Genomic DNA, 20000 nt, shown 5'->3' with positions numbered 1-20000 from the left:
GTGCCCGTTCCAACCTTTTTACAAACAACTACTGAAAGTAACCACAGAGAACTGCAAACAGTTGCGAGAGCGGCTCGCGACTCTAAAGCGACTAAGACTATTTTTCTCATCACCGGTATCCTAATTGCGTGCAACCTGCCTCTGATAGCAACTTTCACTGCACGTAAGTTTTACAATTCGCGCGGACGTGTTGTTACAGTACTGTGGTTCGCTTCCCATACTGCTGTTCTTTTACCGGCAATATTAAACCCAGTTATCTATTGTTGGCGCAGAAGGGATATCAGGATTTCAATTAAAAGAATGTTTGGTCGCCGATACAACCCTGACACCAACCAGTGACTAGAAAATTCAGTCCACTTACGACGGTGCCTACTATTGTTATTGCGCATACGTTCTGCGCATCTCGAGATACTCTGGTGTACTAACGGTAGTGCTTACAGGTGCAGGGATATTTTTGCGTGGTTAAACCTATGCATAGAAACAGAACTTAGCAAGTGCTCTTGGTATCCAAAAAGAAAATTGGCGGTAACCATGCATTTTTCAGAGATAATTAAGCCTCAATTTGGGAAAGAACGCCGCACATTGCTTTCAAGCATTTTAAAAATATTGTTGATTAATTATCTTCGGGATAAAATGTGTGGTTACCCCCAATTTTCTTTTTGGATTTCAATAACACTTGTTAAGATCTGCTTTTCCCGCATATTCATAAACAGTGCAAAAGTACCTTTGAATTTGCAGGTACCGGTCTTAAAGTGCTACTGTGATAAAACTTTCTTCAGATTTTGAAAGTCTGTTGTCTTAACACCTGACTGGCATCATTTTGAGCTTTAATTTTTATGCAAAGACTGTTTACTTTGAGTGTAAGTTTTGAATTTAACGGTCGGCCATTACTGGTGTTCAAAACTAACCGATGGGGCCCCAGAGGGTTGGATCTAGGGAATAATGACATCATTTAGTTAGTAGCTTAAATTTCAACGTGTAAGTGCAGCTTGTTATAAATGCAAAACGTTAGTTTAAAAGTCTGGAAGCCCGAAACCCCTGTGCTGCATATAAGTGAATTCAGCCGCGCCGTATACGCGCATTGCATTCTTAAACTAGTGACTCTTAGACGTCATTTCCTCCTAGATCCAGCTCTCTCAAGATTTTAAAGTTAGTAATGGTGGACCATTAAATAGGAAAATAAACAGGTGTCTCTTTTAAATCAAGGCTTAAAACTTGGGTCACTTAGCTTAGTGTTTAGTTAACATAGTTTTGAAATCCAAAGGAAAAGGGATTTTATTTTTTTGGTCATAGTAGCACTTAAACTGAGGCCTAAAATCTATCACCTGTAAGTTTTGAGTAAGGTGGGAACCTAAGGATGGGTAGTTTGGTCCTTATACTCTTTTTTTTATAAGGAATTCTGATTTGGAGGCTGAAGCTGAAAGTTGTCAATTTTTTTTCGATTTGAGCCTGAAAATGTTCTTAAATATGTTCTTAAAGGGAGAGTATCACCCTATTGCGCATGTTCTAGCTGAAGCGAATGTCACCGTTTAGAAGCCAATCTGAAGCGGTGTTACAATTCGTACGGGAAATTTCACGTACTTGTAAAAATTTCTAGATTATTAAACGATCACTGATGAGCTAAAGGCTGAGCGAAATTTTCACGCGCACGTTTAAATTTCCTGCACGAATTATAACGTCGCTTCCGATTGGCTTATAAACGGTAACATTCGCTACGTCTAGAACATGCGCAATACCTGGCGTGATACGTCGCTTCCGATTGGCTTATAAACGGTAACATTCGCTACGTCTAGAACATGCGCAATACCTGGCGTGATACTCTCCCTTAACTTGTTTGGTATGCGAAGTTCGACTACAAACTGAGTTGCTCTTCTGTGTGTCATGCGATAGGAACAAATTTGCAAAGTAACGACGTGAAGTTCTTAAACTGATTCTCAGTTTGGGTATGTTCTTAGTGTGTTCTTAAAATTTGGTTAATCTCAGTCTGAACGTTGTTATAAGAAATAGAGTGTATTTGAAATAAGAATTTAGAGAGTGTTTTTTCAAACTGATCCGATCTAAGAATTTATCTGTCTTGCAGCACTGCGCTATTGGACTTCATGTAATTTTGCTAATTTTGACCAACTAGCTCTTCCAACATATTCCTCGTTCCAGAAACGAACAGGCAAATGTTACGTTGCGGAATTGGGTTGAAAAATCTTCTGAGCACTACAATAATCAAGGGTATTTTTTCTATCTAACCCCATTATTCATTCAGAATATTAGGCAAGTAGTTCTGTTTATCTGAGAAATCGTTTAGAAATTGAACAAGATTAGGGAAAGATAAAAAGAAAGATAATTATAAGTATCTATATATCTATCTAAATTGAGATATTATCTTAAATTGAATAAAGGTTAAATCATGAGGGAAACATAATTAGAACCAGTCGACTGTCTTTTTTTCGTTGGTGGTCACAAATGTGCATACCCCACGGATATTGAATTAAGTTCCGATCGCGTGAATTTACTTTTATACCCTTCCGTATTTTCAAACAATCCTGCCGCGATTAGAACTCGTATACTTTACCCAACCTTCACGACTATCTGCGAGCGCGTTAGACTACTCGGCCACCGTGACGTACTTCCGCTATCTAGATGGAAACAAAGATTTGCTGTGGAATCTTTCCGTCCGCCATGATTGACACAGTATTAATTTATTCGATAAAGTGGACAGATGCTTTTTCTTTGAGAAAGGCAAGCGTTAAAGGTAAGGAGAATTTTCTACGTTATTTCTAGATCTTGCTTCGTACTTGTGTGTTCCACTGTGAACATTATTTTGCATAGAACGAATACTTCATTAGAACTGAGTATTTCTTGGGAACCAGTTTGTTCAGCCGTTTTGATATACTATGAAACAAAATAGCTTTCAACGGCCAAACAAAGTAAACAAAAATGAAATAGAGTTTAAAAAAACGAGCTAGCTATCGCCGTCACGGGGACTTCGCAGCGGTCCCCCATCCAAGTACTAACCCGCTCATTCGGAGGAGCTTCACTTCAGCGCACACTTGGACTAGCATCAACGATTGTGATCTTTGTGTTAAATTCGCACATGTATCTTGTCGAACTTTATAACACTTGAAAGAAAAAAAAAGCAAACTAACAAAAACCCGGTGTCTTGGCGTCATTTTGTCTCAGGTGCATCCTTTGTTTCGTGAGTTGTCAGTATTAAACACGCAAGACCCGGGGGGGGGGGGGGGGGGGAACAGGCGGGGATGCTCGTCGTCTCGCTTAGGAGTGTAAATTTTAGATTTTGGTCTCGCTTAGGGTGTTCCGAGCAAAGCGCCAATATTTTAAGCCGCCAAGGTCTCATTTAGGGTTCCGCGAAGAGAAACAGAAGTCAAATTTTCTTTTTAACTTGTTTTTAGGGGGTCAAAATTTGCTTAAGCCACGCCCAGATTGGTCTCCTTTAGGGGTCACAAAAAGCTTGAACCACGCCCAGATGGTCTCCTTCAGGGGTTAAATTCAAAATTTCCGACGGGAGTCCCCCCCTCCCCCCTCGGGACGCAAGGTAACTTGATCACAGGCGGCCGCTAAAATCGATGTCACTTTCGATTTTTCGGTTTTACTTGTACGACCAAAAGTACGATATAGAAAAATTTGAAAAATTGACCTGTTTTTCGCTGATGGTAACTTGTTATATTCGTGGCGCAAAATTTATGATGTTTTCATCTCGGAAATTTTATTGCTGATAGCAAATTGTATTATTCTCGATCGACACTTCCTAAAAGTTCCTTCTGCTCTCCTTAAAAACTACTTATCAATATTTCAAATACATGTCAAATATACAGTCCCATATAAAAAGAGATATATATTAAATTAACCTAGTTCCGGGGTTATAATTAACAAGTTATTCACATCTCGTTTTGCGACAGTTCTGTTTCGTATAGTCACAAAGTGACCACACTCATCAGGCAACTTAAGCCTCTGAAGGCGCGTTTACACGACAGAGAAAAAATGGCACGAATCCGATAAAACGTCGAACGGTTCCAATCATTTTTGTAAAGGAACAGTGAACTTTTATCCGTTCCGCTGCGGGACCATAGGCGCCCATGGTCCCGTAGCGTAACGGATAAAAGTTCACTGTTTCTTTACAAAAATGATTGGAACCGTTCCACGTTTTATCGGACGCGTGCCATTTTTCATCTGTCGAGTAAACGCGCCTTGAGTTCACCCAACACCAAATGTCTGACAAAATCCAAGAAAAGGGCCTTAGTCGAACGATTAATCATACAGGAACGGTAAATATGGGAGAGGGAAGTAATTATAACAAATTCTGTTTTTTGAATGAAATTCCTTCCTTTCATTCAAGCCGTGAGGTGCCAAAGAGACCTCAGTGGACTCAGAGGCCATGCCTGGGGAAGTTATTATAAGTAATATTGTCTAAGGGGTTAGATTTCCAGGATATATCTAAATAACCTCGAAGTAACATATTAGATTTCATTTTTTTCTGTTATTTTCCCGTTGCTCGTCTAATATTTTAAGTAAAAGTATTTATAACAACCACAACATTTTTTCCAGTATTACGCTAACATCCATTTACTATATCTTAAATAAGTGTGCTAGCGTTTGACTTTATCAACTATTTATAATTGCAAGCAGTTGAATCCTCTAAAATGTGCTGGAAAAGTTTTTTCAAGTATGAACCAAAACGAGTCTTTAAATGAAATGATCCGGTATCGCATTCCAGTGGACCCTTAATTGGTGGCTCAAAAGCATTAGGATTAAGAGTTTAAAAGGACGTACAAATAACTTCACGTCATCCGAGGAATCTACGAAGTGTGCCCACATATTGAGGTCTTGAAGGAATTCCAAACTAAGGGGAAAACCGCAGCTGTGTCAGAAAAAACGACGGGCTATGACAATCACGCGGGGCAGGAAGTGTCGAACAGGGGCAATTTGAGTTTGTGAGAAAAGTGGACTTATTTGTAGCTTCGCCGTTTGAAAGAAAGAAAATGCTATAATATTTATTTTGCAACCTTTTCTTTCGTTTTCTTCATGTGGTAAGCACAGTCATCAAACGATGGTACAGAACACATGCGCATTAGCAAACTGTGTAAAAGATTTTAAAAAGTCTGTTTGGGGTCCTCCTTTTGGTTCGAACCTTCCTACATTCGATGCAGTGAGAGAGGCATTAATCGGCCACGAAGCCATATGCGGTTATCCTCTTGATCTCGTAGCTCCACCATTGGAAAGGGAAAAAAAACGACATTTATTTTTAACTTTTTTTCTTCGTTTCCTTCATGCGGTAAGCGAACTACTAATCAAACTACAGAACGCGTGTGCATTAGCAAAATGTAAAAAAAAGATAACAACGTAACTAGCCCTCGGATCGTTTTGACATCGTTATTTTTCGAGCTCACTTCTTATCGACCTCAACAAATCGAGAGCGATTTCAATCGAGCTTGGATTTCATTCCGTTGAAAATCGAGGCCGATTTCATTTTTTCTTTTCTTTTCCACTTATCGCGTGATCGCATCTTTCGTTTTGTTTTGCGTAAAATTCAAATTTTAATAAACATAACTTGGAAATAAAGTGGTTTATTATAAAACTGGGTAGTAGTTATTTTTGCATTACTTTTCCAAAACCTTTTCCACTGATGATGATGGTTCAGCAGCCTTTCAAATTGCTTTCTCTTTGGCTGCCTTTCTGAGCGTTATTCTGCACGATTTTGTGACCTCATATCACAGCTTGAAGTAACTTCTTTGGGTAAAAATGTACTGACCGCCGCAGACTGGACATAGCCTTGCGCTTGTCGCTGTTAAAATCTATTACCCAGTTATTGAATTGAAAACGAAGAGAGGAACCAAACTATTAACACGGTGCGAAAGACGTGACGGACAACCCACAGCTTGGTGCAATTGCATGAAATTGAGGTGAAGATGCAGTTTCGCTTCATGTACGCCTTCGCATTATATACCTAGAAATTTCTCACCGTAATCGCTTATGGACGGTGCCTACTATTGTTATTTCGCATACGGTATACGCATCTCGAGATACTCGGATTTCTTATAGCTGGTGCTTATTGATACAGGGATATCTTTGCGCTGTTCAACCACGCATTTTTCAGAGATAATTAAGCTTCAATTGAGAAAGAATGCCATACATTGCTTTGTATTTTAAAGGTTTTTACACATATTATTCATCAATTATCTTTGAAAAATGAGTGGTTACCCCCAATTCAGTAACAATTATTAAGATCCATGTTTCCTGCATAATCATAAACGGGGGCAAAAATACCTTTGAATAGGTGCTTATTAATACAGGGATATCTTTGCGCGGTTCAAAAATATACGGAGACAGCAGAATTTAGCAAGTGATCTCGGTATCCAAAAAGAAAATTGAGGGTACCCACGCATTTTTCGGAGATAATTAAGCTTCAATTGAGAAAGAATGCCATACATTGCTTTGTATTTTAAAGGTTTTTGCGCATATTATTCATCAATTATCTTTGAAAAATGAGTGGTTACCCCCAATTCAGTAACAATTGTTAAGATCTATATTTCCTGCATAATCATAAACCGGGGCTGAGTGTCGTCTGCATATGCATGGATTTTTGGTTGATAGGTTTTAATAACTTCAAACAGCTTACTAGCATAGACAGAAAAGAGCAGCGGTCCTACATGACCCTTGAGGAACACCGAATGATAGGTGAGATCTGTCTGACAGTTCTCCATTGACCGCAACACGCTGAGAGCGACCAGACAAGTAGGAGGCGAACCATTTGAGAACATCTCCTGTGACACCAAACGACGTTTCTAGGCGCCGCAAGAGTATGGCGTGGTCAACCGTATCAAATGCTGCGCTTAATCAAGCAATACCAGCAAAGACACGTGCTGGCGATTCATGTCAATCAGGATGTCGTTAAGAAGGGTGTCTTTAACTATTTTAAGCAGCGCCGTCTCAGTACTGTGTGATTTCCTATAAGCCGACTGCAAATACAGGAAATAGTTCATTATCTGTAACGCGGGTGTACAACTGGTCAAATACTGCCCTCTCAGTAATCTTGGATACAAATAATAGATTGCTGAGTGGTCGCAAGTTCTTGTAAGCAGAGTCCTTGGCGCCCTTTTTAAGCAAAGGGTTTACGATCGCTTCCTTCCGCTCGGAAGGGAAGTGTGCAATAGACAAAGGTGCATTTACTATTTTCGTGATCACAGGAAGTAAAACATCTAATGAATCAGACACCAGATCAAAGCACCGCACCGCACCGCACCACCATACCTAAAACTGTCTTCCAAAAAAATGGTATTGGAACAGCAAGTTTGTTCACGGTGTCCCTCGGTGAATATTTAGTAGCCGCGTCAGATCTATAGATAAATACATCGCTTCAATACTCGGGTGTAAGACCATTTAAGGATTTAAAGACCATAGTGATTTTCTGCTGCCTACCCAACTTCCTAAACTCGAAGATATGGTAAGAAACAGCAGAAAAACGATCTTTAGTAGAAAGTTGATTTTTATTCTGATCAACAAGAACAGATTTGGTTTTTGCCTATGGCCAAAGCGATCTTCTAATGGAAAATTGGGTGCTTCGTTTTCGAGTTGGGATTCCGCTTCGTTTTCGACTTAGGGTGCTTATTTCGATTTCGACCTTTTGTGTGCTTCGTGCTATGTTCTTCGTTTTCGAGTGCTTGGTTTTCGATGCTTCCCCTGCCGTAAAGCTCTGAGAGCAGAATAAATAAGCGTGCTGGTTTAGTTAGCTGTGCATGTTTAATGGCAGTAAGGCTCACAATTATCTAAATCGTCGGGTACTGTTAAAGCCGGAGACTTTTTTTCTTTTATCTTTACTGGGCGTAATTTCATTTTCCGTTTATTTGTGATAATGCTGGAGTCAAAACAACGTGATATCACAGAGCTGATAATAGAATGATTTCCGCTATATATTCAAAACTGCAACTGAACAAATCACTTTCTGTGCCTTCGCCAAGTAAACACGACTCTCCCAAACTGCTGTTTTCTTGTTCTGCTGTAATCTCTGTATTGTTTAAACGCAGTCTTTTAAATTATTTGCAAAAGGTAAGTTAAGTGCTCCATAGGAGAAATCAATTCTATGGTCAGATTGTTAATTGAGATTAGGTTGGCTCAAGAAATGCTCTTCTGTTTGCTAAGCTTATCAAAAAAAATTCTTGTCACTACATCACTATATCTTAGAACTCGATTTAAAAAAAAAAATGCGTGCGTTTTGCTTTGACACCATTACAGCTTGTTATAGTTTCTTTTTTTAAAGTTTAATTCATGCTAAATGTTTTATATTAGTTTCACACTGTGACAAAGGAACGGAAACGAAATGTATCTTTCTAGTACAGTGAGGCAAAGAAAGTAATTTGTGAGGTACGGACCATTCCAAGAAAAAAGAGTATTTCCATTTTGTTATTCGTGTTTCTTTTTTGCTTTTTTTTCCTTTTTTTTTTAAATCAGACTGCAGATTTCGTTCTTTGGTCGCGCTCTAATTACTATGCTGTGTCTTTCTGAGTGACTCACTGAGGAAAAAAGGTCAGTAATTTTCAAGTTCATCCTAATGATTGTAAATACTTTAATACTTCAAGAGTATTGAAACTAGCGCTGTGTGCTTGACTGTACCGGTTCGCCAACGGCTGATTAAAATTCAGGACGAATTAACAATATCCTAGACCTGCAGGCTTTACAAAACAACCGTTACGCTTGTTTGAATTGAACAAAAGTTTCAAGCGCGCTGCAGATAAAGTGCCACTATAATCAAAAAATCATTTCTGTTTTCTTCAGATTTCAGTGTGTTTGCTTAACACCTCACTGGCAAAATTTTGAGCTTGGATATTTATCCAAAGGCTGTTTACTTTGAGTGTAAATTTTGGATTTCACGGTCCGCCAATACTCACGTTCAAAACTAACCGATGGGACCTCAGAGGGTTGGATCTAGGGAAAGTGACGTCATTTACTCACCAGCTTAAAACGCAGGCCGTTTTAGATGCAAAACACTAGTTTAAAAGTCTGAAAGCCCGAAACTCCCATGCTGCATATTAATTAACTAAAGCCTCGTACACATCCATTGCATTCTTTAACTCATGAGTCTTTGTCGTTATTTTCTCCTCGATCCAGCTCTCTCAAATATTCAAAGTTAGTAACGGCGGACCATTAAAAAGGAAAATTCTAGTTAAAATAAACAGGTGTCTTTTTGAAATCAAGGCTTAAATCTTGGGTCGCTTAGTGTTTAGTTAACATAGTTTTGAAATCCAAAATAATAGGAGAACTGATTTTTTGGTCATAGTTTTTCATAAGTGGAGAAGTAAAGCGTTGATCGATATTTGCTTAAGTCCTGCTTCGTGGTAAACTTGAGTTTTTATCTCACACTTTCATGTTTTTTTAACTTATTCGAAAACTCCATCCATACATGACTATTTAATTGTCGCTATTCTTTTCTCGTGACAGTTCGCTGTTCCGCCTTATCGATACCACTCGTGCATTTGGTAGCAAAATCTTTCTTTCCGTGCTCTTCAACTACATTAAGTCCTCTGTTGCGATGTATTACCATCCACTTAGGGACGATTTTATTTTTGGGGGATCTGGATCTCTTACATTTAAGCCGAAAAGACAAACTAGAGGATATGTGTTATTCACAACCAAGGCATCCAAAAATACCTATAACATGAATATAAGTTTAGTCCATATCATGCATACGTCAACAAAGTATTTTGTTCAGATATTCAGTTTGTACAAGGGGAAGGGGGTTTACAGTCTCTAATAGACCTCAATGCCCCCCCCCCCCCCACGTCCCCCTCAAAAAGGCTTCAAACATAAAGTATCATGTTCTTTCCCAAACTCAATGCAATTCCTTTCTACATGTGATGGACTTATGATGTTTCACAGTTTGTAATTTTAAAGCTCCAATAGCTGACAAATAAATTCTCTAACTTGCTCAATGAATCACTGATTTTCTTGGCGTGCATTCATAACTTATTATGAACGCCCAGTCAACTATGATCAAAAAAGTGAATAGGACATTTTATGACGAGTCCTTTCCCTTAAGTTCTTCTTTGCTTAAGTTGTCATTGTGCTGGGTTTTTAGTGATAAGTGAAGTTTAGACCTCCGATTAAATGAAACGCGTTTTGTCATATAGCCATTGGTAAGTCAAATGCAAAACAAAGTGGCATGAATGCGTAAAGATTCAAGAAGCAATTTTTCTGAAGGAACATTTATAGCTCCTGTTCTTTGCAAAGCGTTATTTCACTATTGTGCTAGCATTCTGGCTCACTCGGTTTTCATTGGCAATGCGATGCTAAATTTTGCAACTGCCGAACTCGATATGAGTTATTTTATTTTATTTGTTTGACGATTAAGCAAGTAAAGCACAACTGTTTTGCTCAGTGTTTGACTTGTGAAAAAAAAAGGGGAGGGGGGTGGGGTTTGGAGATATTGGTAAGCTACAGTCATCCATAACCTCTTCTTATTACTTTATGCTTCTCGCTCTGTTCTCTAACTCTGTGGCCGTTTTTTGTAAGAAAACAAATCAATTATTTCATCTAGAATCGTAATTGATTTCCTGCAAAGGTGAGGGCAAATCCGCCGTGTTAACCCGTTGATACCACCCCTTAACTAATCACCCTGGGAGGAAATAGGGTGGGAAAAACGTTTTCGTTTCGAAGCTAAAAAGCAGACTAAACATCAAGCGTCTTTATCTTTCTTTCCTTCCAGCTTCATTTGACATCGATTTGACATTGGATCATCTCATGGAAAAAGTTTTAATTGTCATTTAGTTATTGAAGAATGGTCGATAGGAAGTTAGAGACTGTAGAGCAGCGAATGCTAGAGCTTGCCATTGCGATAAGTGTAGGAGACAGATATCGTGAAGGAAGAGCTCATTTTCATCTCGGCGGTGCTTACCTCAACCTACCTGATTATCAACAGGCCATAAAAACTTATGCACAAGCATTACATATTTTCATAGAAATAGGCTGCAGGGCGGAGGAGGGATCAGCCTATGGAAATCTGGGAAATGCCTATCTTAGTCTTGGTAATTTTAAACAAGCCATTGAGTACTACGAAAAGCGTCTTAGTATTGCTAAAGAAGTAGGTAATAGGGCTGGGGAGGGATCAGCCTATGGAAATCTGGGAATTGCCTATCTTAGTCTAGGTAATTTTAAACAAGCCATTGAGTACTACGAAAAGCATCTTAGTATTGCTAAAGAAGTAGGTAATAGGGCTGGGGAGGGATCAGCCTATGGAAATCTGGGAAATGCCTATCTTAGTCTAGGTAATTTTAAAGAAGCCATTGAGTACTACGAAAAGCATCTTAGTATTGCTAAAGAAGTAGGGGATAGGGCTGGGGAGGGATCAGCCTATGGAAATCTGGGAATTGCCTATCTTAGTCTAGGTAATTTTAAACAAGCCATTGAGTACTACGAAAAGCATCTTAGTATTGCTAAAGAAGTAGGTAATAGGGCTGGGGAGGGATCAGCCTATGGAAATCTGGGAAATGCCTATCTTAGTCTAGGTAATTTTAAAGAAGCCGTTGAGTACTACGAAAAAGATCTTAGTATTGCTAAAGAAGTAGGGGATAGGGCTGGGGAGGGATTAACCTATGGAAATCTGGGAAATGCCTATCTGAGTCTAGGTAATTTTAAACAAGCCATTGAGTACTACGAAAAAGATCTTAGTATTGCTAAAGAAGTAGGAAATAGGGCTGGGGAGGGATCAACCTATGGAAATCTGGGAAATGCCTATCTGAGTCTAGGTAATTTTAAACAAGCCATTGAGTACTACGAAAAACATCTTAGTATTGCTAAAGAAGTAGGGGATATGGCTGGGGAGGGATCAACCTATGGAAATCTGGGAATTGCCTATCGCAATCTAGGTAATTTTAAACAAGCCATTGAGTACTACGAAAAAGATCTTAGTATTGCTAAAGAAGTAGGGAATAGGGCTGGGGAGGGATCAACCTATGGAAATCTGGGAAATGCCTATCTTAGTCTAGGTAATTTTAAACAAGCCATTGAGTACTACGAAAAACATCTTAGTATTGCTAAAGAAGTAGGGGATAGGGCTGGGGAGGGATCAACCTATGGAAATCTGGGAAATGCCTATCGCAATCTAAGTAATTTTAAACAATCCATTGAGTACTACGAAAAACATCTTAGTATTGGTAAAGAAGTAGGGGATAGGAATGGGGAGGGATCAGCCTATGGAAATCTGGGAAATGCCTATCTCAGTCTAGGTAATTTTAAACAAGCCATTGAGTACTACGAAAAGCATCTTAGTATTGCTAAAGAAGTAGGTAATTGGGATGGGGAGGGATCAGCCTATGGAAATCTGGGAATTGCCTATCGCAATCTAGGTAATTTTAAAGAAGCCATTGAGTACTACGAAAAACATCTTAGTATTGCTAAAGAAGTAGGTAATAGGGCTGGGGAGGGATCAGCCTATGGAAATCTGGGAAATGCCTATCTTAGTCTAGGTAATATTAAACAAGCCGTTGAGTACTACGAAAAACGTCTTAGTATTGCTAAAGAAGTAGGGGATAGGAATGGGGAGGGATCAGCGTATGTAAATCTGGGAAATGCCTACCACAATCTAGGTTATTTTAAGGAAGCCATGGAATACCATGAACACAGTCTTAGTATTTTCAAGGAAATTGGAGACTTTCTAAGAGAGGGAATCGCGTGGTATTCGCTAGGTCATGATCATGAATTGTTGGGTTCCTTGAGTAATGCACTCAGTTGTTATCGTTCAAGTATAAATCATTTTGATGAAACAAGGCATAATCTGAAGTCAGAAGATGAATTAAAAGTAACTTTTCGTGATTCTTATCGCGTGGCATACACTGCTCTGTGGAGGACACTTTTGAAGAATGGAAAGATTGAAGAAGCTTTGTATGCTGCTGAGAAAGGTCGAGCACAGGCTTTGAGCGATATTTTGCAAGATCAATACGGCATTGACTCTCAGTCATTTTCTGCACTTGCTCCGAATCAAACTCTTATAGCTGCATTAGAGCTTTTACCTTCACAAGCCGTTTTTGTGGCACTTGACGAGAACAAGATCACGTTTTGGGTGCTAAGAAAAGACAGCAAGATCAGCTTTCGACAAAACGAAATCGCAAATGGAAGTGCTGATTTGTTGATGGAAACTATTTTGAAAGGGATCGGCGTAGGGGATGGTGTCAGATGCGAGAATCGTTCATTGGATCCACTACGCAATGACCTGTCTTGGAGCAAAAGATGTATCAGTGAGAAAGCAGTTCTACCATCTTCATCCTCCGTTGACTCTTTACAACCGTTGTATGATGTCTTACTCGGGCCAATTGCAGACTTGCTCCAAGGAAATGAGTTAATCGTTGTTCCCGATGGACCATTTTGCTTGGCTCCATATTCTGCGTTGAGTGAATCTATCAGGATCCGCACCGTTCCCTCGTTGACTGCTTTTAATGTGATCGTTGGTGCACCTGAAGACTTCCACAGTAAGACTGGAGCACTGCTTGTAGGTGATCCGTGGTTGAAGGAAGTTACTAACAAGAAAGGGGAACCCATTTTCGAACAGCTTCCGTGCGCAAAACAAGAAGTAGAGATGATTGGACAACTTCTGCAGACAACACCGCTGACTGGAAAAAGTGCCACGAAAGCTGAGGTGCTGAAAAGTATGAGATCAGTTGCTTTAGTTCACATTGCAGCACATGGATGCCCAAAAACGGGAGAAATTGCTTTAGCCCCAAATACCGAACGGAAATCGCAAATCCCCAAAGGGGAAGACTTCATTTTGAAAATGTCGGATGTTCAGACAATTTCTCTTCGAGCAAGGCTAGTTGTGCTGAGCTGTTGTCACAGTGGCCGGGGGGAAGTGAAGTCTGAGGGAGTGGTGGGAATTGCAAGGGCTTTCCTGTGTGCTGGAGCTCGGTCTGTTTTGGTGTCACTCTGGGCAATTGATGACGAGGTAACGTTGCTTTTCATGAGGAGCTTCTACCAGCACCTGGTAGATGGAAAAAGCGCAAGTGCAGCTCTTCAACAAGCAATGAAATCTTTCCGAGAGTCAAAGCAGTATTGCTCTATAAAGCACTGGGCGCCATTTTTGCTGGTTGGCGATGATGTCACGCTGGAATTTCCAAAAAAATGGCAAGTGAAGTTCGAGTTTAACTCAGAAACAAGAATACTTTCAAATTGGAAAATTGACGATAGGAATCAAATAGGCCTAAGATTACATGATAACGAGATGCTACAATAGACAAAAGTAGTTGGGAAGGTTATGTAAATGAACCGCACCATAGCTGTATGTACTGTATCGCTAAATAACTATTATCGATAATTGTAAAGTGTAATTAAGCACATTAAGCGTTACGTCACTAAGACTAATTAACTAGTTCACTGCTAAATGGTGAAGACGTACGGACAGATCAATTGATTTCGAACCGTACCAATATATTGTCAACCATACAATAAAAAGGTTTGAATCACCGCATCGTACGCTCATCATTACATTCGAAATCAATTGTCAACAAAAGCTGAAAGAGAAAGTAATGGCTGAAATAGCAAAAGCCCTGCAGGAAAGAAAAGCAGCAAAGGCAAAGTTCACACGGAAGAGGAATGCCTTCTTTACTGCGGTCGCAAAGAAAGAAAATATGGGCGACATCGAAGGTAATTTCAACGAGCTTACCAAAGCATGGCGCGACGTTGAAGGTAAGCACGATAATTACATCATATTACTGGAAGGCGATGAAGCTCCAGAAAAAGAAGAAGTCTGGATAAACGAACTTCAAAACACGTACAGTGATGCAAACTCAGTCTACAATAGATGCGCGAGCGAGAACCTTCTAAAAGCGAAAAAAGATGAAATGAGCGCAAAATTCGAAGGATTGGCTAAGAAAAAAGCTTCTTTAGAAGCGATGTTCAAATCCTCATTTGAACAAGTCAAAGGGCTACTGACTCCCGACTCGACAGGGACAATTGCGACAGCCAGTTTGAAAAAATGCGAATGCGACTTTACAGTCTTTACAGTCTATCAACCCGCTTCTGTTAAAGCGCAAAAGAAATAGTTTCACCTTTTCTTATATAGACCCCTCCCTTCTATTCAATGTTGGAGGGTAACTCAACAATTTCCCACTAAAACCATTCAGCTTTGCACAACATTGAATGAGGAGGGAGGGAAGAGAAGGAATGAAGACGTCAAACGTGCTAGCCTTCCCAACAGATTTGTCTATTATCGTAGGTTCGTAGTGTAAACAATTCAAAGTTTCCTCTAACACGCTTTTGTCATAAATGTAATTTCCACATGCTTATCACGCATGCACAGTAGCATATTTAAAGGATACACTTCACATTGGTGGAAAAACTGTTTTCGTTCAGCCTTTTCTGAAGATGGGTTATTTATCACCTCGTGATGTCTCTTTTGGTGTTTCCGTTCTATGAATCTCCCATAGATCTCTAAACGTCATCTTTTGTAAGGAATTCGAAGACAGCATCGTCCTGCAGGTAGCCATTCGCATCGGCGCATTGTGTATGCTCAAAAGAACCAGCTATATTTAGAGCTGTTTTATTTATTTTTCTCTTTTTCCAGAATCGATGTCAAAGATGCTAGAAGACAACCTAGCAGAGCCGGACACTTTAGTGATTGCCGAACTTGTAAAAACAAAAGTAGAACGGGTTAACAATCATGGTTTTACCAGTAGAACAAGCTCCAAAGGTTTAGTAGAAGTTTACTGCTTTAACTAAACCAACAGACTGAGATTATTGTAAGTAAAATTATGACAGAAAGCTTAGATCTATAGTAGAATGCTAGTTTTACCCGTTATTTTTATACTTCGTTTCTCATATAATCTCAACGGTCAGTGTTGCTCGAATGGCGATCAAAATCATAGTGCTATAGTTGAGTTGCTAAAAATGATGTTTTATTTAGTTCTTTGAAACTGTTTTTGTTGTATGAGTGTAAGCCAGTTTCGAAAGAAAAGAAAAAAAACACTTTTGCTGATGACCCTTAACATCAGACTTTTACCGTGGTAAGGAAAAGAGATGTGTCATTTGCAACATTCAAAGATCACAAAATAGAAGGGAAACGACGGGTGAAATTTTTTTTCCTGTTCTTCTGCGTAACAAATGAATGAAATCATCAGGAATAAAGAAGACGTTTTTCTTTTCTTAATAAATTTCCAAATTCTTTGTAGGGCTTACTCCCTCGAGTTATCGGTGGTGTTTTTAAGCAAAGTGAAAGAATGTGTTTGCATTCGAAAGTAGTTCAATTCTTGGAATAATAGTTATATAGGGAACTAACAAATCGGCTGCAAAGTTAGAAAACAATCTCTGGAGCATATTCATAGCCACCTTCACAACTGGAAAATTTTAAGGTGGCTCTAAATCCGCTGCAGAGAATTTTTTATACCTTTGCAAAGAGTTTTATCTTTTCTTTCACTTTTTATCTTAGCTTGCTAACCACTTTTGAGCAATAAAAAATGGGGGTCACGGAGTTCGTTTCTGAGATACAAGCTTTTGAAGACAAAATATAGGGCATTTTTTAGAAGGCATTTTCGTTGCTATGATAAACTTTTACGTCACATTAATGAGCGCACCTTGTTAAGAAATGATTGGTGTCTCATTTGGTACCATAACATTTGATGTTATGTGAAACAGTTGGGGTAGATTCAATCCTTCCAAATAGTACAGTTGGTTGAAACTTTTGGTTTGAGCCTCAAGGGAACAAAAGGCTACAGGCAGCCTATACTATGGTCTTTAATTTAGACCATTTCCGTCGCAAGGGTAAAACTGGTGGTATTTGGAGACCTTGGTCATGTAACGCAACTGAATGTTTAACTTACGTTTTAAACTGAAACTCTAATTTAATGTAAGGCTCTGTTGCATTTTGCGATTTTTCATGCAATAACGAGACAAGTTGCAAGTTGCACACTTTACCACTGCCAAAAACAAGGTGAGACAAATTGCAAAACCCTTCGCGAAAAGTAAAATCCATTGCTACTTTGCGCATTGGTTTACGCAAATTAGCAACGAAGGTTTCAAGCGATGCGTGCTGTGAAATCTGCCCTGCAACTTGTGTCGCAACGGATTGCGTCATCAGCCAGTGAAATGTTCCTTTAACCTCATGAGATCATCGAAAGCGAGACAAATTGCAGGAAACGTTGCCCAGTGTAATAGACGTCAAGCGAATAGCTTTGCAGTGTGAGAACTCTTGTCGAAACAAAATTGAGAGACAAGTTGCTGGAAAAATTGCCGAGTGTAACAGCGCCTTTATGGGTCAAGTAAGTAAGGAAACCATCTAACGTTGGATAAGACAACTCACTCTTCATTTGCTTATCTTATAACTTGATTAGAAATCATAAATATGGTCAGTTTTACAAAATGCATAATAATATGTCTTCCAAACGCACATATAAAATAAGTTTGTGAAGGTAGAGATCTGTAGTTTAATATTTATTTCTTTGAAAAATGTTACAAAAAAGTTTCGAAAACGAAAAGCGTTATTAAAACACGAGGCATTACGCACCCTGGAAAGGAAAGTGATTAGATGTAATAATTGTGTACATATCTACAGTTTGTAGGTATGGGCACCGATTTCAAAAGGGTTTCCTTTCAAGGGTGTTTCCTTTTCGATAGCTTCGGTGTGGATACTATCCCAAAGAGACGACAAAGCCCTGGTTTCAAAAGGTTTGCATGTATTTCTCAGTGATACCCGCCATCGCCACGAACGTTCCCAATCCAGATGAGAGCGTTGTTGGCTTGGGAGCTGTCCAAAATGACGTTGTGGTCTGAAATGTGGAGAATAAGGGAAAACTCATTTACATGTCATAGTTTCCTGTGCTATAAAGCGCTGATAACAGTGAAAGCCCCACGGCGAACCATTTACTTCCCTCGCTCCGGCAATCAGCGCTTCGTTCAACGGGTATTCAGGGGCGGATTTAGGGGGGGGCCGAGGGGGCCGCGGTTCGTCGGAGAACTATTTTTTGTCAAAATATACAATAATTTTATAACTTTGTAAGCAGTCTGTTGGAGCTTTTGATTTTTTTAGCTAAAGCATGATTTTTCGCTAATAGTATGACCAAAGTTGTGCGAAAAAGCTTTCAACGTTACCGGCGTTAATGTTATCCTTTTGAAATGACGAAGAACACTGGATGAGAATTACTTGTCTACAGTCAACCTCTTTTACAGAGACTGTAACAACGTAAAATCTTTATGTCTAGATATATAATTATATATATTTTGGTTAGGTACAATGAGAATAACATTGTGACACGTACGTGCTTATGTGCTGTTCCATCAAATCAAGAACCCTGTGTTCATTGCTGGCTTTTACACTGCCAAGCATCTTTTTGGATTCAGGGTAGGACTTTCGTTACAGGGTTCGACATTGGATGTTATTGAGGCATACAGGCATATTAACGTGGTGAAAGATCACCATCCTGCGCACTTGTGGTATACAGACACTTCATTCGTTTCTTCCAAGACTGTTGTGACTTTGGAGCGAAGAGTCACAAACCATGCATCATTATTTATAACCACAACTTATAATTTTATTCAATATGGAATCCTGATATTTTACTTTCCAGATTGCACCAGATTGCATGTAAGAGTACCCCAATTTTCAAAATTTTCTGGGGGGCCATGCCCCCAGACCCCCCTAGAAAGTAGCGCCTAAGGCGCTACCGAGGCGCGCTAACGCGCGCTGATTAGTATTCTTGTTCAGCCCCCACTTTCAAAAAATGCTAGATCCGCCCCTGGTATTAAAAGCCATAGCTATACAGATTAAATAAAAAAGTGGAAAGCCACCACTAAAGTCACCATGCAGTGATAGGAGTGGCTACCTGTGGCTCCAAAAGCCGTTCACCAAAACGTTGTCTTGTTGGAAAAGAAGCCTTCAAAGCACAAACAAAGTCGCGAACAGCCGTGACTCACGATTGGTCACCACTGTGCTCATTGACCAATCGCGGGTCGCTAAGCGTTCTCCCAACTGTCTTAGGCTTAGTCTTCCAACGAATAAAAGCCGAATTCGATGGCTTTCGAAGCAAATGTTTGCAGAGTTTGGCTGCCCTTAATTCCTTCTCAGTGTACAAGCGGTTCAAATGAAGAAGACAAATGGGCAGCGGAGGTATCGTCCGTGATCTACGTGGAATTTCGAGGCGATCGAAGACTTGGGAGCGACTTTATGGCCCTTCCCCTTCGGTGAATCCGTTCGGCGGCTTGGTCTCGGTGCCCAAACTTTGGTAAAGAATATATAGACGGAAAAGAGGAGGAACCAAAAACCACGTAAATCGCTCTTAATCGACCCAGAAACTGTACCAGAGACAAAGAAATACAAGACTGCTTTAGGCTTGCGATTACCAGAAACCAATTATAAGATGTATCAAGATCTGCCCTTTCAGATTGTGGAGCGGCGAAGAGCACAAATGGACACTTTTAAGAAGGCCAGGCGAAACAACATCGTGGCTTCATTTAGCAAGGCAGAGCCCGATAAGCTGTTCACCAGAGGAAAATTCTGGCCTGTAGGTAACGAACTTGATTTGTAAGCTTAATTTGGCTATAGTTTTGACTGTCTTTTGTTTATTTTAAATGAAGCCTGATAGATTCGGCCTTTGCAACATCTAGATTAAAGTAATATTGGGCGGCTTAGAAATGGAAAACACGAGCAAGGTAACAAATGCTACCGTATTCCTTCAGCAGTCTTCACATATTATTGGTTTTAAGTGTGTTTATGAGTAGATATGTTTATTTATGTATTTTTGTTTTGTTTTTCTAGCTTACACCTTTAAGGTTTATTTCAATAATGCACTCGAGCGCCTTCGATCCAATTTTCTTTCACAAAATATGCGAGAAAAATGGATCTCAGAATAGGATCGATTAACACGCGGGGACTAGGAGACAGGCTTATTAAGAGACGAGACATTTTCAACTGGCTCAAACGCAAAAATATGTCGATGTATTTTATTAAAGAAGCCCATTGTACGGAAGACAGTATACACGATTGGAGAGCTGAATGGGGTTATCAAGCATTATTCAGTTGC

At 39.6% G+C, this 20000-nt stretch overlaps 2 protein-coding genes across 2 annotated transcripts in view; both read left to right on the top strand.

The window, feature by feature from the left end:
* The window catches only part of LOC138042746 (octopamine receptor beta-1R-like), a 1283-nt gene extending 793 nt beyond the window's left edge, over nt 1-490 (top strand). The window contains exon 1 of the mRNA XM_068888735.1: nt 1-490. This exon is cut by the window's left edge and continues 793 nt beyond it. Coding sequence (XP_068744836.1) covers nt 1-339 — 339 coding nt within the window. The 3' untranslated portion in view covers nt 340-490.
* A 7429-nt stretch (nt 491-7919) lies between these two features.
* The window catches only part of LOC138040046 (tetratricopeptide repeat protein 28-like), a 50511-nt gene continuing 38430 nt past the window's right edge, over nt 7920-20000 (top strand). The window contains 3 exon segments of the mRNA XM_068885840.1: nt 7920-8055; nt 8458-8532; nt 10709-12587. Of these exon segments, the coding sequence (XP_068741941.1) occupies nt 10781-12587 (1807 nt within the window). The 5' untranslated portion in view covers nt 7920-8055; nt 8458-8532; nt 10709-10780.

The sequence above is a fragment of the Montipora capricornis genome, chromosome 3, assembly GCF_036669925.1.
Source record: "Montipora capricornis isolate CH-2021 chromosome 3, ASM3666992v2, whole genome shotgun sequence".
Classification (NCBI taxonomy): Eukaryota; Metazoa; Cnidaria; class Anthozoa; order Scleractinia; family Acroporidae; genus Montipora; species Montipora capricornis.
The sequence above is the reverse complement of the archived record's forward strand: the minus strand, read 5'-3'. Positions and strand labels throughout refer to the sequence as shown.